Source organism: Polyodon spathula, chromosome 1 (assembly GCF_017654505.1).
Source record: "Polyodon spathula isolate WHYD16114869_AA chromosome 1, ASM1765450v1, whole genome shotgun sequence".
NCBI classification, from domain to species: domain Eukaryota; kingdom Metazoa; phylum Chordata; class Actinopteri; order Acipenseriformes; family Polyodontidae; genus Polyodon; species Polyodon spathula.
Window position 1 is genome coordinate 58,806,468 of NC_054534.1, and position 24,127 is coordinate 58,830,594.

Consider the following 24,127-nt stretch of genomic DNA (forward strand, 5'->3'; position numbering starts at 1 on the left):
GAGATTTTTGGAATCGGTTCTGCACCGGGTATCTGGAACCGAGTATTTCGATTCCGGTTCTAAAACTACTTAGAAAAACATGTCCATATGTCAATGTTTGAGCTGGTGGAGGGAGGGGAGTAAATAATAATGGAAATGCAATACCCTATCTTTAATGTGCAATACCTTGCCTTCATTATTATAGTCTGTAGTATAAAAGTCACTATAAAAGTTCCAAGTTCAGCATTTGCATCCAGTTTTACATCCTAATAATTTGCAAATAAACTAGAACCATCAGTAGTCCTTTAGCATCCCACAACCAACTGCATAAGAAAGGGTTAACTGATCCAAATAAACTTTTTTCATCACCTAGAACAGCGTTCTACAATTGGCGGCCCATGGGCCAAATTCGACCTCTTAGAGCTTTCCGTTGGATGTCGGCTGCAAAGCTGCCAACTGAATGTTTTTCTCTGAAAATTGGGCTGTTTTTAATTACGTTTTGCCAGAGAAAATATTTGTGTGTTTTTTGCAAAACTCTGCAGTGTTTTTTTGTTTGTTTGTAAAATGAAATGATTAACACATCCAATCAGAATTGGAGTAAGAGCAACACCCACAAACATACAGAGAACATGCAGAACAAAGAATGCAAAAACGAGAGCGCAACATTTTAATAAGTGACTAGTCTCTATTAATGTTAATACAATAATGAATAGGGATTGTAAAAGTGTGCCCTGCATTTATTCTTTTTAAAATGATACATTAATTGCTTATTAAAATGTTGTACCCTCGTTTGCATGCAGTTTCTTCATTCTGCACGCACGGAAAACAAGTATATTAAACCAATATTACTTCTGAATGGCTAGCAGGGATCACTCGAATACTTAAAGGGGAAGGAAACATCAGGGAAAAACACAAAAACAACAACCCTAAATATAATAATACTGTTCAAGTTATATTAACTACCCATTAAAAAGGAATATTTAATATATTAGAAAGCTACTTGTTAACAGTTAATAAAACATTACCCCTTAAAATGTAGCATGATTAAGAGCAACTCCCTTTTAAGTGGCTTATTTTCAAATAATAAACAGAGCTTTTCATTCATGCTGATATTTTCAATCTTTAAACAGTGATTTCCATTACGAGAGTAGGTGTTAAAACTTCATGCTGATATTGTACTCATCTCTCGCCCAGATAAGTACCAACTAAGACATATCTTATTTTACTGTAAACTAATGTGATCCGTCTGCTTAATGTAGCTGGCTATGGACACCAGGGATCCTCTGCTACCCATAGATTAAGGTTCTGTGGTGATGGGAGAACATATGTTGACCTGATTAGGAAACTGATCCTGCTCTGTTCCATTGTCAGTAGATCTCTCCAGCCAGTCTTGCGTTGTTCCACGCTCTCCCATCTCATCCATTCTCCCTGCTTGGCCTGGGAAACTGCCTTTACGCACCTCATCCTCTCCTCCTGCTTTTGCAACTCATTGACTACCAGCTTCCTCCGTTGAGCTGGGGTTGCTTTGTGCCATGTACGTGGAGCTGAACTGAGACCAAGGCCTCCTCTTCGATGTTGTACTTGCCCCACGATATCACTGATATGAAGGGCAGCGTTTATATCTTCCACAACTTCCTTTCTTGCCACTTTCTTCCAGTAAAGTTAAGTTAATAATTGAGAAGTTTTTTTTTAGGGTGGCTAATTGCTAATCTTGAGACATAGCCAAGGGCTTCTACAAATACTGCAGAGTCTCAATAAGAATGCTACTCCAAATTCTGCCTTGAATAAAATAACAAACTGCTTCCAAGTAGCACCCGTGTTAGAGGTTAGCAACAAAAAGAAAAGGGCAGAATTGAAACAAGCGTTTCTAGTGACAGATCATGCCACTGTGGATTGCTTGTCCTGATATCGTCAAAGACATTAAGGGCTATTCATACTAGAGCATTTATTCGCTGTGTTTTTTTTACGCCTGACATTTCACTGCTATATGAAGAAAATATGAAGAAATCGGAAAGTAAGCACTATTGGTATGTTAAAATAGAAACAGTTTTGACTACAGGTTTTAGTTAAATGTCTGGGTATAGCTTCTAGAAAGTGCATACCATGAGGTACCATGGCCCATTATTAAATATAGACAGAACTACAGAACAAAATCATGTATCTAATCATATCCAGTAGCATACACAGTTAAATGGTCTAAAGTGGTTTTATGTCAATCATATCTGTTGGTATACATGAATTTTTTTTGCCAGTAAGTGCTGTGTGACGTTACATCTGCATTGACAGTACCACCTACAATAATAATAATAATCAGGATGCATCGAAATGTTTGCATTTGGTAGTCATTTTGATATTGTATATATAAATATATACAGTATATTTTAGCTTTTGCACAAGACGCTTGTACTCGCCATGGTTTGCCGTTGCTCATTTATAGGGTGAATCCACATTCTTCTCTTTCTTTCTCTTCTTCAGAGCAATAACCATGCAGCAGCTTCCACCTGATCCATAACCATAGAAAAAGCAGTGAATAAATGCTATAGTGTGAATAGCTCTGTAATGACACAAAATGCACCGATCTCGAAGACATCCAGTGGCACAGCAGTGATACATTCAGTCCTGGGGGCCATGATTTTTTATTTTGTTGTTTTTTTTATCATGGGTTCTTTCAGGAACAAGTTTTCAGGTTTTTGTAAAAGTAGTTGGCAGCCCTGGTCAGCTGTCCTTCATTCCAAATGCTAGTTGCAGATACGCACGGTTGAACGGTTGCCACCATCTACAGGGCATTTGTGTCCCCTAACAAGAGATATTTATTGGCAACACACCATAATTCAGGAACAAATGTTCACTGCACTTTATGTGGTAATAACCCTTCTCCTTCCTTGTTTACAACTCACTCTGTAAGCTACCCTCAATCAATAAACTTTACAGTTTAGTCACACACTCTGCATGCACATTCATTCCCATTCATGTCAGTACATTCCATATCAGTGAATATTTTAGAGTTTACTGTTGTTATTGAACTTATTTAAACAATTACTCCTCTCTTGTAACATTTATTTTCTTAAGGTTGCTATGTAAATGCTTGCTGTTCACCGTGGTCCACTTCTGACATTGAAAATTACTCAAGTGTCTTTATGCGTGCCCTCATAAAATGGGGTGTAGACCCCTCCATTTTCTAATCCTCCACCCCTCCTCCCTCCCATTATGGAAAGTCTGGCTCCGTCACTGATTGACGTGCTTCAATTACTTAATTTGCATGCTTGTTGCGCAGTAAAATTAGATGTCAATTTTAATTTAATGGTTTTAATAAAATTAAAATTAATAGCATGTCGTTTTTTTTAATAGCATTAAAGTGATAAATATATTTGCTTTGTATTTGTATTATTAAATGGCAATCAGAAGTCATATCATGGTCGTTCCGCCCCCCATACACACATCATGAGCACCCTGTGGGCCCCCCAAAAATTTGGACATTGCCTTATCTGGCCCTCCATTTAATGTAATTGAATACCCCTGGCCTAAAAATAGGGATCATCTGCTTGTAAACATCATCAATGAGTTAGTTCAAGCAATGTGCTTAGGTTCAGTGCAGTTAATTCTAGAAATGGCTAGTATGTTTTATTACTGAATACTTATTGACCATTGCAATACAAGTGTATTTTTATAACATAATATTTTAGGAAGTTCGCACACAATGTCCGCCGAAGGATTTGATCATGAGCCGAAGTTGTTGCATTTCTTTTTATTGATATTTTGGTAACCTTCCATTAAGACGAGCTCGGCTTGCTCATCACACAAATATTAAATAAAGGTAAACTCCCACCTTTTTTCTTTATAAAACACCGCAGTAAGAGACTTAGGGTCATATTTACTATTATTGTGATGCTGGGTATTTGGTTAAATGCGTTATACCTTTCTATATATTTGTTCCATCAAAAGTTGTCAATTATAAATAAGGTAATTTAAAATGTATTAGACTCTTGTTTGTAATTCAATCGCATATTTTCTTTAGACAACTCCCCCCTATACTGTTTTTTAATTTTATTTATATTTTTTGCTTGTTATCAAAGAATAAAAGTCAATGACGTTGTTTGAAAAGTATTGTGTACTCTAATCCCAGTATGTTTCAAATCTATAATTAGACTTGTGATTTTCGGTATTTTACTCTGACTTTTAACTCTCCTTTTAAGAAATCAGTTGCTATTTATGTGTCTCAATCACAACTGAGAAACATGTTAATAATAAAATTGATTTAGTTTTTTTTTTTCTGTGAAAAAGTTGCAGTTAAGAGAATCTATTCTCCCTAGGTGTCATTTACACAGCGTGTGCTACATTACCCAGTTCGACCGAGTCTGTGTGCGTGTATTCTACAAATTTTGGGATAAATTACATTTACTAGTGCTAGCTAAGATTTAAAATTAAAATAAAATAATACACGCCCCTCCCCTCCACCATCCCCCCTAGTGTCTGGAAGGTTTGTAGTCTGTAGCCCCAAAGATTTTGGACATTCTGCTACCCTGTGAAGTGTAGTACCGTGACCAGTTGTGGACTCAGTTCAGCTTCTAGGCTGGCAAGCCTCGTCGATTTTTTGAATACATCATTTATAACGTCTGAGGGTCGATGTGCGTGATATATTCAGATGCAAGATGGCTCTTTCTTTTGGTGATAGTTTTGAATATTTCAAAGAAGTTGAAGATGCTATGGCTGCATGTTACATACTGGTGACGGAATACAAGAACACTTAAGACAGCTGATATTATTCTGCCCAGAGTTTGCAAAGGCTCCAGTGTTTTTAGATTTTTTTTTTTCCTGAAAGCCTGAGGCATTCTGACGTTCAGACCATTGCACAAAAATATATATGTTTATTCTATGTCATTCATTGCATAAATTCTTATACGGTTGCATTGATTAAATGCTGTTCACTACCAGCAGCTCTCATGCTATTCAGTAAGCCTGTATATTTCAAAATTATTAAAGTGTTAATGGCGTCTTCTGCTTCCATATCGTCTGTTCTCTACAACATGCATGCAGGTACAGAACTATGTGTGCGAAATGTGTGCTTCTGTCTTTGTTGCACGTTCACGGCAGATGCACCAAATTAAAAAAAAAAAACTAATCAGATAACGCAACCTAAATTTATATGTAAATGGTTGTGTGTTAAAACCTCCCAGTGTGGTCATATGTGCATATGTTATTGGAGCTAGTTTGGTGTTTTTGGCATATATAGTTAATAGGGATCCACAAAATTGTAGGCCCCCAACATGTAGAAAACAAAGTACTGATTAGAGGAGAAGCCTCAAAATTGAGCAAGGTCCTTTGCTCTTCCTAATCTACATTAATGACTTAGATTTTGATATAGTAAGCAAATTTGTTAAATTTCCAGATGACACAAAAATAGGAGGAGTGGCAAACACTGTTGCAGCAGCAAAGGTCATTCAAAATGATCTAGATAGAACTGGGCGGGCAAATGACATTTAATATAGAAAAGTGTAAGGTACTGCATGCAGGCAATAAAAATGTACTTTATATGCCATACGGAAGATACTGAAATTGAAGAAGGAACTATGAAAAAGGTCTATGAGTTTATGTTGACTCAGAAATGTCTTCATCTAGACAATGTGGGGAAGCTATAAAAAGGGGCCAACAAAATGCTTGGATATATAGTGAAACGTGTTTAATTTAAATCAAGGGAAGTAATGTTAACATTTTACAATGCATTAGTAAGACCTCATCTAGAACATCTACAAAAAGGATATTGCTGCTCTAGGAAGAATACAAAGAAGAGCGAACAGAATTATCCTGGATTTAAAAGGCATGTCATATGCATACAGGCTAAAAAAAATAATTTATTCAGCCTTGAATAAAGAAGACTACACGGTGATCTGATTCATGCATTCAAAATTGACAATGTCGACCCAAGGGACTTTTTCAACCTGATAAAAGAAACAAGGACCAGGGGTCACAAAGGGAGATTAGATAAAGGGGTATTCAGAACAGAAAATAGGAGGCACTTTTTTACACAGAGAATTGTGAGAGTTTGGAACCAACTTCCCTGTAATGTTGCTGAAGCTGACCCACTGGGATCCTTCAAGAAGCTGCTTCATGAGATTCTGGGATCAATCAGCTACTAATGTCCAAATGAGCAAGATGGGCCGAATGGCCAGCTCCTTGTTTTGTGAACTTCTTATGTTCTAAAATTAACAACTACAGAATCTAGGACCAGGTATCAGTTATTCAAGATGTCAACTCAACATGACAGTTCTCTACGACTATTTTACTGTACCCATGTGCCACGCATTTTAATGTACAAAATTAAGAATGTTATTAATAATATTCTGTACATGATATCTTTGGTACCATACAGTAGTAATACAGTATATAATCTGACCAATAAATGAGAAACTATCCAGTCCACGCTTTACTTTGTGTGGCCACTATGGGCAGTCAGAATTAAGTGTTTTGGGAAAGGTAATAGTTGGCATGACAACGTCTGTGTAATATTGTCATGCAAATTGTTCTGTTTTCAGCTTAGATAAACTTATTTGCCAACGCGTTAGATCACTTGACCGCAAAGTTTCATGTTAAGCTCATCCTGAATGAGTGCTACATAAGTTAAAAAGCTATATCGTTTCAGTCTGCTTAGCTTATTCAAACATTATTGTCTGCCCCACAACCTACCAGTTGTTGGACAGTGTTGTGTTCCTTTGTATAATAGTTGTTAAGCAAAACCAAGCTAATTTGCATTATCAAAGGAAAGTGCGTTTGCCAAAACATACATTTTCAACCAGTACATTTCGTTTCATATTACAGTTTAAAATGATGATGTAATTAAAGTTATGAAAAAAAGTTATGAAGTCATTTCAAAATCCCATGTACCGTGGGAAACCCAATTTAAAATCTGCACATGGTCCGTACAATTTTTCAAAACAAACCAGATTACATACGAGCATACAGAGCAGTTTGCACAATGCAAGCGGAATCAAAAACCATTACCTGACTGATGTGGTGCCATGCTAGGCTTTGCTTAGGGCGGCCAGTTGCCTAGCACCGGCCCTGGCCGTTCTCCTTACATTATTCCTAAAGCTGTTAAATTATAAAAAATTGTTTTTCACATTATTTAAAAAAGTCTATTAATGTATAGTATCTATGTATTGTAAACCACTAATTGGAAACTGTTTTCGAATAAATAATTAAAAATATAATGCATAAATACATACTCCTGTCTACTTTTTCATTGAAAATGAGTGATATTTGAAACAGTGAACAAATGTAGAAGGTTCAAACATTTAATCTATTAAACAGATTTACAATATTTTAGAAAATATTAGCAAATTATATAGTATATTCAGTAAATAATCTGTACATTATAAATTAACTACCATTTTTAAGTAATTATTTGGAAGTTCTTTTGCTAACTGATTTTAAGTTGCAGCATTTCGCTGTGCATGTGATAGTTCATGGTCAGCTTGTTGTGTAAACATATGGGGAGCAATTATTGGACTTGTCACTCAGAAGACTGAAAAATATGAGGGTAATTAAACTCATTAACTCCCATTATTAAAGTCCAGCTAAAATTGCTGGCAAATCACTTCAGGGTTATTGCACATTTATTTATGTATTTATTTATTTTTTTTTTTCTGTCCCACTCAGCTTTATAGAAGATTCTACTCTGAGTCTAAATTTAACAGCACAAATAAAATAAAATAAAATAAATAGGCATTAGTGATCTGGGAGCTGTATTCTGGTTAGATGATTAGAATTCACTTTAAGTAATCAGTCAGAAATTTACGTTTTAATGAAACCCACATTGTGTTTGTGCTGTGAAAGTTTAGTTATACTGACCTGAAAATGGAGGCCAGGTTTATTACATACTAAACTGTTTGCTTTGTGACACAAAAGTCAAGTGCCTGAGCCATTGACAAATCCTTTTCTCCAGTTAGGCCAATAGTCAGACAGCTTTTTGACAGACTGCAAGAACAATATTGACAGTAACCTGCAATCATTCAGAGCGCATATAAGCCAATGAGGACATTTGTGTTGTGAAACCAATTTGTGAAAAGTGATATTGGAAGTGACTTAAAGGGTACATCAGCACTACATGAAAAATAAAACACAAACTGTCCCACCTTGCTGTTCTGAATGTATTTGGTCATTGTATAAGAATCTGTATGTGCCCAAGCATCTGCATAATGCCACACTGCTATGTCCAAAATCACTGTTCTTGTGCATCTCTTCTGAGCCAAAAAACATGACTTCTGCATGTACTCTCACATGCCCAGTGAAGCGCTGTATAAGCTATATTACCTCTGTGTGGAAACACACTAGTTTGTGGCAAACATGGTCTGTCTAATTTTCCATAAGGAAGGAACTTGTACCTGCTTTTGTTTTGTGTAGTAGACTGTACATGTTTCCTTTGCATGTTGCATTTTTGTGTATTATTATGATTAATGTTGCATTCAATAATAATAATAATAATAATAATAATAATAATAATAATAATAATAATAATTAAAAAAAAAAAAAAAAAAAAAAAAAAAAAAAAGTCTGTGCTGTTTAAATAGTTGCGGGGAAAAGAAAACCCAAGACAGAGTTGTTCTCATTTCCAACTAATGAAGGGACCTGCCCACAATTTATAGCAGCACTGTGTTATTTCAATATACGCCATATACAGTGGCTTGCAAAAGTATTGACCCCCCTTGGCATTTTTCCTATTTTGTTGCCTTACAACCTGGAATTAAAATTGATTTTTATTTGGATTTCATGTAATGGACATACACAAAATAGTCCAAATTGGTGAAGTGAAATTAAAAAAATAACTTGTTTAAAAAAATTCTAAAAAATAAATAACGGAAAAGTGGTGCGTGCATATGTATTCACCCCCTTTGCTATTAAGCCTCTAAATAAGATCTGGTGCAACCAATTACCTTCAGAAGTCACATAATAAGTTAAGTCTACCTGTGTGCAATCTAAGTGTCACATGATCTGTCACATGATCTCAGTATATATACACCTGTTCTGAAAGGCCCCAGAGTCTGCAACACCACTAAGCAAGGGGCACCACCAAGCAAGCAGCACCATGAAGACCAAGGAGCTCTCCAAACAGGTCAGGGACAAAGTTGTGGAGAAGTACAGATCAGGGTTTGGTTATAAGAAAAATATCAGAAACTTTGAACATCCCACGGAGCACCATTAAAGCCATTATTAAAAAATGGAAAGAATATGGCACCACAACAAACCTGGCAAGAGAGGGCCGCCCACCAAAACTCACGGACCAGGCAAGGAGGGCATTAATCAGAGAAGCAACAAAGAGACCAAAGATAACCCTGAAGGAGCTGCAAAGCTCCACAGCGGAGATTGGAGTATCTGTCCATAGGACTACTTTAAGCCGTGCACTCCACAGAGCTGGGCTTTACGGAAGAGTGGCCAGAAAATAAGCAAACACGTTTGGTGTTTGCCAAAAGGCATGTGGGAGACTCCCCAAACATACGGAAGAAGGTACTCTGGTCAGATGAGACTAAAATTGAGCTTTTTGGCCATCAAAGAAAACATTATGTCTGGCGCAAACCCAACACCTCTCATCACCCCGAGAACACCATCCCCACAGTGAAGCACGGTGGGGGCAGCATCATGCTGTGGGGATGTTTTTCATCAGCAGGGACTGGGAAACTGGTCAGAATTGAAGGAATGATGGATGGCGCTAAATACAGGGAAATTCTTGAGGGAAACCTGTTTCAGTCTTCCAGAGATTTGAGACTGGGACGGAGGTTCACCTTCCAGCAGGACAATGACCCTAAGCATACTGCTAAAGCAACACTTGAGTGGTTTAAGGGGAAACATTTAAATATCTTGGAATGGCCTAGTCAAAGCCCAGACCTCAATCCAATTGAGAATCTGTGGTATGACTTAAAGATTGCTGTACACCAGCGGAACCCATCCAACTTGAAGGAGCTGGAGCAGTTTTGCCTTGAAGAATGGGCAAAAATCCCAGTGGCTAGATATGCCAAGCTTATAGATACATACCCCAAGAGACAAAGTATTGACTTTGGGGGGGTGAATACTTATGCACGCTCAATATTTTGCATCTTCAAAGTGGTAGGCATGTTGTGTAAATCAAATGATACAAACCCCCAAAAAATCAATTTTAATTCCAGGTTGTAAGGTAACAAAATAGGAAAAATGCCAAGGGGGGGGGGGGGGGGCAATACTTTCGCAAGCCACTATAAGTCTCAGATGCAGCTCCAGCTGATTCAGAATGTTTGCAGAATTGACACATATCAAATAAACTACCTAATGAGATTCGGAAACAATGTATTTCTTTGAGGATGAGCCGACATAAAAAAATAAGTATTGCATTTTTTAATATTTAGTTTTCATTTGCATTTCCTGACACAACACATGCACAATCATCTACACACCATTGAGTGGGAAAGTCGAATTCAGCCACAAATTCCATCTCCCTATCAGTTTCTGAACTATCTGATGTTGAAGTATTGTCTGGCATTATTTTGGACGTTCTCTGTGTACAGTCACACTGTGTTGCTGAGTTAATAACAGTTTAAATTAAACTCTTTTCCCCGCAACCACTTATCCAGCACAGAACTCATCATATTTTTATGCATACTTAAAAAAAACTGTGTTCAGTTGTAGTGAAGTTAACATAGGAAAACACAGACTTTAAATTAGAGGTATGCGTTAACATTGCCAGACTACGTACTGTAGGAAGTTATTACTGAAACAAAATATTACATTTTCTGTATCGGGGCTCGCAAAACCGCTAGCCTGACGTTCCGTCCAGTTCCCGACGGGCAATCCAATTTTTTACTCTATAACAAGATAACGTTCTGTGCTTTAATCAAACTGCGGTTTCTCCATTCAAGATGCCGCTCACAAATCATCCCTGTAAAACATGTTTAGAGGGATCAATGTTTTTCATTGGTAATGCTTGAGTGATTTCCGGGGTGACGTACACGTAAACATTGCTTGTGACCAAATCCCACGAGGATTGCACCGTGTAACATCCCTGACAACTCAAGCAATTATATCTAGTCAGCGCACTGGTATATGTCACATGACTGTATCTTCTCCAGTGAAACAAAGGGTAAAATGGACACTATGACAGCCAAAGTGTTGGAAAACATGGAACGAGAATTGATTAGCAGTTTGCTGTGCATGCGGACTGGCAGAGCTATACTGGTGTTCTTTTCTGAAAAGAGACTAATATTGCAGATAGCAGACTGTTTGGTTCAAATTGCATGTACTGCTAACAATTGATGACATTGACTGCAAGCTATAACAGCGCTGTGAACCAGAAGGGTCCAGGCTGTAAGACTTTTGGAATGCCCAGCATTGACTGCTGTTGAACCCAAAGGATCTCGGGGAGAATACAAGATAATGCTACTGGACTCAGCGGTTCTCAAGCAAGAGAGTAGCGAGGCTGGGAGAAATTTATATGAGCTGATGGGGACAGATAGCCGAATAACGGAGACCAGCAAGGAGAGAGTTACAGTTGTCCAATCTGGAGAGTATAAGAGCTTTGACCAGGAGTTGGGTGGAAAAAGTAGTGAGAAAAGGACGGATTCTGTAAATGTTGCTGAGAAAGAAGCGACAAGTGTGTGTCAGATGTGTTAAGAGAAGGTAGGGGGGTGAGAGTAACATATAGGTTTTTAGCAGAAGGAGAGAGTGACAGTAAGGGGTTCTGATATGGAGTGGTCAGAGGAGGGTGAGGAAGCAGGATCGCTAAACAATTTGGGATTGTATTAAATATAGACACCACCTTTTATCTCTAGTGACAACACATTTTAAAGACAATTACAACTTGTAAACTTAGAAATATGTTTAATGTCTGTGAATTTCAAGTTATTTTTTATTCACACATGTTTAAAGATTGACGCTTGTTGTCAGCGAGTTGGATAGAAAGAGGTACTAGGGGGAAGTGATGAAAGATACTTTGCAAACATACAGTATAGAGTCCTGCATCAGGTCTGGTAACCGAAAAGCCCGCGTGTGACCCGCACGAGCGGGTCGGGTTCAGGTTGGAATGTGAACTTTATCGCGGATTGGATAAAGTGGAATCCAACTATACCTAAAAAGCACACAGCATCATATTTACTTTTTAGTACCCAATGTCTTAGTGCTATATCATTTAATTGCACATTTCACTACATACCAAAGTGCTGAGGATAATCTTTGAAGGAGGTGCTTGCACTAAACATTAGATAAGGTGGCAGCACCAGTACTGCTATATAAGCTCTATAAAGCTCATTGATTTTAGTTTAGCCCTGGGGATAGACCAAGATTGATTGAACCTTAATTTTGCCTGGCTTTTTGTTCTGGTCTGCATTATTATTATTGACTTGACTAAGTCAGTCCTGGCTTTTAAAGGCCTTAATCACACTAGAGAAATAATGTGTGATCAACATTTGAAAAGGTGTCCTTGTCATTTAAGTTTATTTACAGTCAACATGTGTTGGTCCTAGATTATATCGGTATTAATAGGGCATTAGTGAAAACTAATTAAAGTGGCTCATTTTAATGGTAGTCTGGAAATGTGTGTTTTTTATTTGTTTGTTTTGGGTTTTTTTTTTTGGCCCAAAAAGTTATTTGATGTCAGAACATTAAAACACTGACTTGAAGTTATAAATATTTTTTGTGATCTACTTTGAGTGCTATACAGTCAAGTTCGTTCTGATGGTCTACCCCATAAGTAGTTATTTTTAAATGTTTTTAAAGTTGTTACAGAAAACGTAGTTCCCTTCTAATAAACCCAAACTTATGATGCCTCATAAGATAGTATTCAAAATGTTTATTCAAGTGAATGAGTTGTGTATTTTTCACTAAATCCTCTCTGACCAGAATTATAAACAGGGAAAATAAATGTAAAAAAATATGAAAGTACTTGTTTTAATGCTGCATGTTTTAAGGGACAGGTTGCTTTTACATTTGTTATTTTGCAGTTTTGGTTCTGATTTGTTTTTCTTTATCTCATGACAGAACATGCTAGCTGAGAAGGTGGAGCAGCTGATGGAATGGAGCTCCAGACGCTCAGTCATCCGCATGAACGGAGACAAATTCAGAAGATTTGTAAAGGCGCCTCCCCGCAACTACTCCGTAATCGTGATGTTCACTGCACTGCAGCCTCAGAGGCAGTGCTCTGTTTGCAGGTACAAAATGTATACAGGTTTTTTATAGGATAGACGTACATGTACAACTGAAAGAATGTTAAAGGCTCAGAGTAACTCTTACTGTATTCAAACATTGGAGTTACATTATCTCAATTGGCACATTGTATCTAATATATATTTTGAGATTATATTTTCCCTCTGTCTTGCACAATAACATGCTGCTTGGGTATTTAAGGTTTTCTAATTGGTTTATTGTATGGCTTACTAATATCCTGTTCGGTTTCCCTTCTGTTTCCCTTTTTAAGTAGCAAATATAACCATTATTGAATGGGATATACCTCTTATAGCCCGAATGACCTGAGCACTTATATCAAAGTGGCTCCTTTAAGAGCCCTGTCTGTGTCAGGTGTTGTCTCTGTCACAGGAGATATCAATGGCTGTCTCATAGGGATTGTGCCATTTCTCTTTCAACCTGCATGAGAACGACAGAACTTTTGACATTCAGTCAGAACTATGGAGAGAAGTTGATATTTTACTTTCTCATTTCCATTATGAAATAATTTTGCTTTAGTATTAAGAGTATAAATATGTTTTAGTCAAGGCCCTGATTAAGTCCTATCACGCCATTGTGTTTCTCCCTTGCTGCTCGGCTCTTCGAGAGTCAATATTATTTCTTGCTAGCGCCTTTACACACACACACACACACACACACACACACACACACACACACACACACACGATCCAGGGCTGGCAATGGAATGTGAAACAAGCAGTGTGATTGGTCGAGCAAGGTTCCAGCTGTCACATACTCAAAATCACTGCGCTGCCTCACATAGTTTAAAGTACCGGTAGCCATCTTGTTACAGTTACAGATTTACAGTAACTGTAACACTGAGTGACCAATTACCAGCAAAAAAAAAATCCCCAAAACAGTAAATAGACACGCAGATTTGGATGAAAAACAATGAAATTAACTGGAAGATAGCAAAACAGAAAAAAAATACCAATCACCCTGATTTTGTCACTTCAGTTTGTAAACGCTACAGAAAAAGACAGTTCTGCACATTATCCACCCATCTCCAACACAGACCTTGACAAATGACTGTAATCTGAGGCGCAACTCCACCTCAACTCAACTCCACCTCCGGTGGATCTTTTCAATGGCAATGTGCAGTTCAACACATCAAAAAAATATATTTTACTTTTGCATATTTCAATTCAATCAAATTTACTCAGCTTAACTTAGTGTGTAGTTCAGCGTTATAAGTGAGACTACTTTTGTGGTGCCTTTGTTTGCCTAAGGATATTTAATAAAAGAAACAACATTTCTTGCCCTAAAAATTACGTCTGCTTTTATTTATTTATTTATTTATTTATTTCCTCCCCAAAATCCACTGTTTGACCTGGACTGTAAGTGCGACTTCTGGACTTCATCTCGTACTGCACAACGCCTCTTTACGTCCGTATATTCTTATTTCTTACGAATATTGAAAAAAGTGCAGTATTGTGCTCATTTCATGATTTCCTGCAGTGTGTGAAATCGCGACTTACACAGGGCCTTAGTTATAACACCTAAAATGTCACCTGCATTAACTTGGAGAATAACAAAGAATGCCTTCTAAAAATCAGTTACAGTATTTACCGTTCTTATATGGCCCCTCATTTTAAGGTTCCGGTTAACATTTACGATAAGCATTTGCAATCTCTCAGTTTTAAAACTTAGCTATGGTTCACAATGTAACATAGTGAAATGATCACAGTATCACATGCACATGTAGGGCAGTATTGCACGGGTGAAATCTTTAACAAAGCCGAACCAAAAATTCTTTAATTTGCTTTGAAATAATTTCAAGCTGGTTAGTAGGCTAGCAAGTACTGGCAAAAATCAGTCCAGTTTTATGCAGTACAGAACTAATTTATTTTAACATTTTATTTTGTTTATGGACTTTGCAATACAGTACCCGCATGGTTGGTGTCTTAAGTAATAGTCGTATCTACAGCTTGTCAACAATAACAATCAACCATTTGTTACAGACTTTCTAACAAGTCTGACACAAACAATGTTGGCTGTTACTTAATTAAACCATTGTAAAAAAAACAAAACAAAACAAAAAATACAAAAATGCTTAAGATAAAAAAAAAAACAGTCCTACTACAGTAGCAGGCACAGTTTACTCTGCCTCTGGGTTTCTGATCGCATCATTAATTCCAGATTTTTTTAAATCTATTGATGAAAATGTCCGGTCTACTTTTAATGTTTTCAAACAAATTGGCTCCATCACTGCCATTCTCATGTCCACTTTGATATTTGACACATTATTTCCCGTATCCAGTGCTTCTTTAATCTGTTCTGTATACCAGTCTGACAGAGGGCAGGATTGCTATGGGCAGTCTATGCAACTCTCTCGATTGGTGGAAGTATTATTGGCAATCCAATCTTGGAAGTCTAGATATGCTATCCAAATCTGTATTGTAATCTTATCAGTTCCTTGGAGAACTGCCGTCTGGCTGTCTACGTGAGCATATATAGGCTGCTGTCTTATAATATTACTATTACAAGAATTTTTCGAGAAATCTTGATATTTTTGCGTTTTGATTTGAGAGCAACTACAGCTATATTTGCATTGGCAGCAGGAATTTGGAACTTCTTCACTGAAAACAGCATTGCCTGTTTCAAGCTAAACATAAAACAATACGTGGACAAGCAGCTGTTTCTGACAAAAGTACGATGTCGGTGGACACAACATAATTCAAACAAACCTGTCAAATTCGGGATCAAGTTTTGGCTGGCAGCAGAACCTACCCCTACCTGTGCAAAGATGAAACTCGTCGAGCAGGTCAGAGATTGGGTGGCAATGTGGTATTTAGGCTGATGTAACTGTGCTTAGGAAAAGTTACCAATGACATTTTTTTTAAAATTTCACTGTAATTTGCAAAACAGTTGAAGAAAAAAATGAACAGCCTGGTTGGAACAGTAAACAAAGCGATAAGAGAGTTTCCACCATCTGCGCAAAAGTTCTCTGTGAAAGCAATCACCAGGTGACAAGTAGCTGTATCTTACAATGTACTGGACATGGCAGCCTTCAATTTCTTTGTTTTGTACAATGAATGCACAGGGAAAAATATCTTCTTCTAGCCACAAAGCTTTGGCAGAAACATTTCGATCAGAAAGCTGCAAAGCGGCAGAGAAACGCAGCTCAACCTGGATACAATGCGCATCAAGTGACACACGCAACAGAAAACAATGACAGGTAACTAAATGCAATAAAAATAAAACATCTGATATCTGTGCCGTGTGAAAGAGCAGTGTGTTGTAAATGCACATGACAAGTTGATAAGTGTTACATTTGTGTGGATTGTGCTAATATGGGGGCTACTTTGAAATATGTTTCCCTGAATGCGCATTTCCGTTACACCACCTGAACAGAGTTATTTTCTTTTTTATAAATAGTGATTTTTTGATTTTACGGTTCTGTATGTAGTCCATACATATAACCAGTTTACAGCAATATTTTCTTTTGAAATGTTTATTTTATTATAGTTTTCTTTTTTTTTTTATGTCGTGCTATGTAATAGGCTAATGTGAAAAAAGCCTTTTATGTTATTTTTGTAAATACTGACTTTGTTTTTACAATTGTGTATGTACATATAGCAGTTTACACCTGTTTACATAATATCTTCTTTTGAAATGTTTATTTTATTATAGTTTTTAATTTATTTACGTCATGCATTATATGCACCAATTTCGGAAATAAAGCTTTTTTTTGTTTATTTTTTTATTTAAATACAGTGTTTCTGCTATGCACATTTTAGATATGTTGTTCATAAATTAATCTTTTGAGTTCTAGCTGATAGTTTGTGTTTCATTTTCATATCGAAGCTGTTTAAAATGTACCCTTCAAAGTGACTGCTGCTGGCGGTTAGTAGCATAAACCTGGTGGTTCTAGTGTTAATGACAACCGAGAGCTTGTTAATAAGCGGCATCTACTATGTGTATATATGTATGTGGGCGGTACAATCATCGACATTTATTCTAACGATTTGATTTTGTGGGCCCAGTTAATATATATACACACACACACAGACATGTTAACAGATATTTACATATGAAAAGCAATACCTTTAATTTAGTGGTGCTTTGCTTCACAATATCCTTGGAGAAAAACAAGGTCTTGTTCTGTTGTTTTACTATTCCATCATCATCCATCTCAAAACCGAAATATTTCTATGCTTCACTGTTCACAGACTTCAGGGTTGTTCATTTTCTAGCCACTCCAGAATTAATTGAATCTTCAGCTGCTCTGTGTGCTGACTCACAACACATCTAAAAACATTAAGTACGGTGTCATGTTGAATTTTGCATTATTTTGAGATGTGTTTCGATGTTTTAAAAGTACATCTCATTTATTATACCGGTAACACTTTATGTTAAGGTGCTGCTTAGTAATGTTTTATAAATATATAATAGATGTTTAATAACTGTTATAGAGTGTTACTAAAGCATTACAGATGATTTATAATCATACAATAGCCATAGACTGAATTAAGTTTAAATATCCCAATGGACAATAGGTTGCTAAAAACTGCCCTCTTTATAAAACTGTAATTCCGTCTATGGCTATTGCATGGTTATAAACCATCTATATGCTTTATTAACACTATATAATATAGTTATTAAACATAATTTTACATTTGTAAAACATTAATCAGCAGCACCATAGCCCTTTGCAGTCCATGTATTCAGCACTTGTCAGGTGCGTGAGGTCCAGTTTATTTTCATATGTGATGTTTATTTTAAACACACTGTTTTAATTTTTTGTTTCAGAGTAAAACAGGTTTAAAAGGCAGTGAATCGCAAAAGGACACTCAGTACTGTATCTCCAGCTAAGCCCCACCCCTTGTTTGCTGTACATACCTATTTATAGACATGCATACTGATAAATCCTCTCCTGATCACTCTTTTTATCACCAAACTCCTCAATAATGCGATCTGAGCCATTATTTTATTACTATAACATCTCAAAAAGCTCTGCAAATGTCCGTGATATTCTTTGATGATGTTGGACCTGGTCCGACATAGGACCACAAAGGGTTAATATAAAGTGTTACCATAACACTGAAAGTTCACATTTTAAAAATACGTTAATAGTAGCGGAAGTAAACAATTAAATTAAAAATCAATGGATAAAATGGCTAAATAATACAGTGGTAGAGTGGCTGGGTGTCTATTGTGGTGAGGAGGCAGAAAGGAGACTTGAGACTGAAGAATGGCAAGTTTATTTTTCTTATCAACAGAAACACATCTCACTGAGCCAAAAATAATTTTAAAAAGTTAAACAAAAATAAGTGATGAACACAAAATTAAACAGAACCTCCCACCCAAGTCTTGCACTGTCATGGTGGGTTTTTAAGTAAAAATACAGGAACATTTGTCTCTCTTCCTATAGCAGCAAACCTCCCTGTTCCCAGCTCCCTGGTAGTCTCTGTAATGGAGTTTTGGGCTCACTTTTTATAGGATGTGGCTGTTCCCAGTTAACACCAGTTATTCCATTAGGAACAGCCATATTCTCACATGTTTTTGGCAGAGACAGGAATTAACACCATTCCTGCCAACCATCACCAAAACACAAATATCAGTATTTACAGGCAGGGCTCTTGCTTACTTTCATGTGTGGTGTTTGCCTATGAGGCTGACAGTGATTGGTATGTATAGGGTTTGTTGTATCTTAATGTAAAATAAACTTGGTTGTACTGCATTTGTATTTTTAGCAGTATTAGCAATAAACAGTATGTGTCTGCGAGCATGCAATAGTATTATAATTTGTAATGAGGTAGAAAACCAGTATCCCTGTTGAGTCCTTTTGCGTTCAGGAATTTTATAAATTTAAGTTCCCAAGTTCTCCTGTGTTGTATATTCTTGAATTTGCCCTTCTAAAACAATAACTGTCAGATCATGCAGAGAATGGTTATTTTGTTGCTGATGGTGTCTGTGTATAGTCATCCTTGTCCGAAGATGTTGTTTGGTTTCTTCAGTGTAGATCCCATCGGAACATTTGCTACATTTAATCATGTAGATTGCATTTTTGGATCTGCAGGTAGATGATCCTTTTATCTCCAGTTTCCCTTGTGCTGTGAGGATGGTATTCTGTCTAGAGATATGGGGACAGGTTTTGCATCTGCTGGTATTGCAGGGTTTAGTTACATTGCATGCATTGTTAGTTTAGTTTGTATATATATAATATATATATATCATCAAATTGATATATATATATATATATATATATCTATATATATATTATGTTTGATGTTTGATCCGGATTGTTAGCCCACACACACACACACACACACACACACACATATAAACAAAGAAGGCTACGCGGCAACCTAATTGAAACATTCAAAGTTCTAAAAGGTATTGACAATGTCAACCCAAGGGACTTTTTTGACCTGAAAAAAGAAGCAAGGACCAGCGGTCACAAATGGAGATTAGACAAAGGGACATTCAGAACAGAAAATAGGAGGCACTTTTTTTTTACAGAGTCGTGAGGGTTTGAAACCAACTCCCCAGTAATGTTGTTGAAGCTGACACCCTGGAATCCTTCAAGAAGCTTATTGATGAGATTCTGGGATCAATAAGCTACTAACAACCAAACTAGCAAGATAGGCCGAATGGCCTCCTCTCGTTTGTAATTTTCATTATAAACTATACCACTTCTGTGGAGGTGTTCCATACATGACTGCTGCATTTTAACACATTGTATTAGACATGTTAATGCAAACAGTCCTAACTCGGTAATTCAAGCAAAATAGTACAACAGTGTTGATTGTTTGTATCTACATAGTTTTTGAAATCTATGATGAATAATTGTAACGTAAGAAATTAAGTGTCTCTTAAGGTGGTTTCACACTAGAGAACATAACATGTCAGTCAGTTATGTCAGTTTAAACAGGTTTTAATGAACAAGGCATGAGGTTGATTTCACAAGGTCTCAAAATGCCTCTTCTGTTTTGTCCATAAAAACCTCTTCACTATGTAACACAATTTTTGTTCCTGGGTAGTAAGTGTTATTTCCTAATTGCTTATGCCTCAAAAGTATAGAAAATGGCTATTATTCCCCACAAACTTTGCTTTTGTGACCAGGACAGTGATATTTCAAAATATCACTATTTCCATTGGGAAAACGGGCAAATGTGTGTCTTTTCGTTCACATAAAGTCAGAAAAAAACAACATATGAATCCAAATTAACATGTGTTCATACTAAAGTAATACAAGAAATGACTACAAAAGATTTAGAAGTGAGTAGTTTTTCGAGATTTTACGATTATATTGTAAGTAGTAATTGTTTTTAAAATTGAGATCAAGGATTTAACATATTGCTTATTGTTCACTGAAGGGAGAACTTATTAAAATGAGTGTGTGGTGTTAAACTGCAGTTTCAATGGAATTTTACCAATTGTGGTGTTAAACTGTAGTTATAGTGTCATTTTATTACAGTCTAGTGTTAATCTATAGTTACAATGTGATTATGTTACAGGCTACTGTTAAACTGCAGTTGCAATGTCTTTTGTGCTGCTTTTTTGGTGTTAAACTGCAGTTACAAAGTGATTCTATTAAATGTAATCTTAAACAGCACTTACAATGTGATTCTGAATCTCTGTCTATTGAGAGGTAAATTGCATTTCTTTTGTTATAAAAGACACACTCTGCTGAGGTACCAGTGTTGCTAATGGAAAATATAATTATATTCCTTAATACTTTTCTAATATGAGAACATTTTTAAATGTAAAGAATTTAACTGATGAAAAAAATGAAAAAAACATTGGTTTACAATTAAAGGTAGACAATCAGCTGTTTTTAATCTGGTATTTTAATTCATGAAACACAAGGCAGTAATAAACCTGCTAATAGATAAATATTTAAAAAAAAAAAAAAATCATCTTGATCTTCATTGAACAGAAACGAAAGCTTCACGCGGATTGTTTTGAATTCACTGGATGTCTCAGAGTGCTAGCAGGCTATAAATTAAACACGGTCCCATCACATCAAAGAAATGTTATCTATAATAATGACCCCATATTTTCTGTGAAATACTGACCCCATATTATCAGTAAGAGCTTCTGAACAGCTGTCAATTTTTACATTAATAGTGTCAAATTATGCAGAATTGTTGTACTAGCAGAAAACAGGAAAAAGCATTTGCCTTGTAGATAAACAAAAGTAATTACATGTTTAACTTAAACGGTAGCTTTTATAAAATATTTTGAACAACTGTGGCATTGGCTGTATAGTTGACGCCCACAAAGTCTATAATCATAAAAAAACAATGACCATCATCCCATTTGGAATTAATGCATGAAAAACGAACCCTTTGGTCTCCCCTCAACAATCCCCATTTATTTATTTATTGATTTATGTGTTTTGCTCAAGATATATCTACCAAATGTCTTAGTGAGTGAAACATTTTGTGGAAAGCAACAAAAAGCTATCATTTAAAATCATAGGTTTTTTTTAGTTTTTTTTTTTAGAAAAATTTGAATGAACCAGTGGTTAGACATTGTTTCAACACTACTCATTCGATAAATAACTAAACAAAACATCACTGTGTAATATAGTAAAATAGGCGAGTTCCCCAAAGTGACGCGACCATTTTAACTATAGTATGTAAAAAACGCACTATAGCAATATACCACACTGAGAAAGAAGACACAGATTTTAAATAGTCTTTAACTACTCAAATAGTATTTCAATAAACCCAATAAATGTAAGGCTAGCAGCAGAATGAATACACTTAACACTGAACACCACACAGCGCTAAAACAGACAAATACAAAAATAAACCATACAGTTCTGTAAAGCACGTTGAGAAATAACGTAAAAAAAAAAAAAAAAAAAAAAAAAAAAAAACCCAACAAGTTCAAAATAAATGTCTAGTCCTGAGTTTACTCACAAAAAAACAAAACAAAAATACTTTATGGAAAAAAAAAAACAAAATGACCATTTAACACAAAAAAATATAATCCAGCAGCAGATTGGAAGAAGAAACAATTGGATCGATCTCACCCCGGTCTGTAAACTGGCAGCTATGTGGTTGATCCTTTGATGGAGTAAACAGCTGTAATCCGCCGTGAAAGAAGAAAAAAAAAAAAAAAAAAAGGTTCTTATCATTGCTAACGATCTTTCATAAGTTTCTTTCTTTTTTCTTGCTTGATTCGGTGTTTACCATTTCTTTCATCGTTTTAAGTTGCAAAATCAACGGTATAAATACCCCTTTAACTCCCCCCCCCCCCCCCCCCCCAAAAAAAAAAAAAAAAAAAGCAACCAACGGTTGCTTCCGTCATGAGTTTTATTATAATTATAATATAATAAATATATAATAATCAATTTAATAATATAATAAATTAGAACAGAATCAAATATATGAATAGAGCCATACTACCATTCAATTAAGAGTAGTAGACAGCAAAATTATTATGTTGCATCCTACAAGTTGTATCATAAGTTGGTAAAAGAGTTTTCAAAAGTTGTATAACACAAACCTTTTCACAAATTACCAGGTAACAACCAGTATGTATTATGTTGTTCTCTTAGCTCTTTTGTATTATAGGTGTTTTACAGTAGAACTTATTTATCAATAATGTGTGTTCTTACGGGGGGGGGGGGGGGGGGGATGTTGTTTAGAAGGTTCAGGGTTTAAAAAAAAACCAAAAAACAAATACAGCACACATCTTACCTAGGCTATACTGTATAACTTTAGTTGGGCATTATTGGCTGTTTTGATTGGATCGCCAATAATACTTCCACCAATAAAGGAGGGTTGTCTACAGTGGTGTAGCGATCTCGCCCTCTGTCAGACTGGTATACAGAACATGTTAAAGAATCGCTGGACATAATGTGTCAGATTTCAAAGTGGTTTATGAGTGATGAAGAAATTTTCTTGAAAACCATTAAAAGTAGACTGGATATTTCCATCAATGGATTTAAAATATCTGTAACTGATGATGCGATCAGAAACCCAGAGGCAGTGTAAACTGTGCCTGCTACTGTAGTAGGACTGTTCTTTTTTATGTTAAGCATTTTTGTGTTCTTTTTTTGTTTTTAACAAAGGTTCAATTACATAACAGCCAACATTGTTTGCGTCAGACTTGTTGAAAGTCTGTAACAAAATGGTTCATTGTTGTTGTCGATACTTTGTAGATACCACTATTAGTGCAGGAATCGCGAAGTCCATAAATAAAACATAACGTTAAAACGTTTTGCACCGTATAAAACTGAGCTGATTGTTGCCAGTGCTTGCTAGTCTAGTAACCAGTTTGAAATGATTTTGAAGCAAATAAAGGCATTTTCATTTTGACTTTATTTTTAAAGATTTCACACGTGGCAATACTGCCCTGCAATTACTGCATGGTAGTACTGTGATCGTTCCACTGTGTTATGTTGCGAACCGTAGTTTTAAAAACTGACAGATAGCAAACGTTTATCGTAAAAGTTTACTGGTTCTTAAAATTAAGGGCCATACAAGAACTATAAGTACTGTAACTGATTGGAAGGCCTTTGTTGTCCTCCAAGTTGCTGCAGTTACATTATAGATGTTATAACGAGTTACTGTAAATTAGATACTGTTTTAGCAGACATTTTATTGAGTACACGTGCATTTAAATGTTTTTGGAATTAAATGTATACATGCAAATTTACGAATTGGCTGATAATGAAAAACCGATATATATATATATATATATATATATATATATATATATATATATATATATATAACTTATGCTGACATGTCCAGGCATATTTGCAGATGGTGACATGTCCAGGCATTAAACTTGCATAAGTTTGGATGAAGTCTGTTGCCCTTTGGTAATGTACGTTGTTTATCGGCATTCTACTTGGTGTGCACGTTAGTAAGCGTTGGTCACAATTGCTAAACTGTAATTTGCAGTGTTATGCTTGCTCTTATTATGATGGGTCGGTGGCTGGCTCATGCAAAAAAACAACAGTAATGACACAGAAGCCGCAGGC

At 36.1% G+C, this 24,127-nt stretch overlaps 1 protein-coding gene across 1 annotated transcript in view; it reads left to right on the top strand.

Annotated features, from left to right (window-relative positions):
- The window catches only part of tusc3 (tumor suppressor candidate 3), a 111,264-nt gene that overhangs the window by 26,243 nt on the left and 60,894 nt on the right, over window positions 1–24,127 (top strand). Inside the window, exon 2 of the mRNA XM_041258471.1 lies at window positions 12,973–13,142. Coding sequence (XP_041114405.1) covers window positions 12,973–13,142 — 170 coding nt within the window. The remainder of the gene's footprint in view (window positions 1–12,972; window positions 13,143–24,127) is intronic.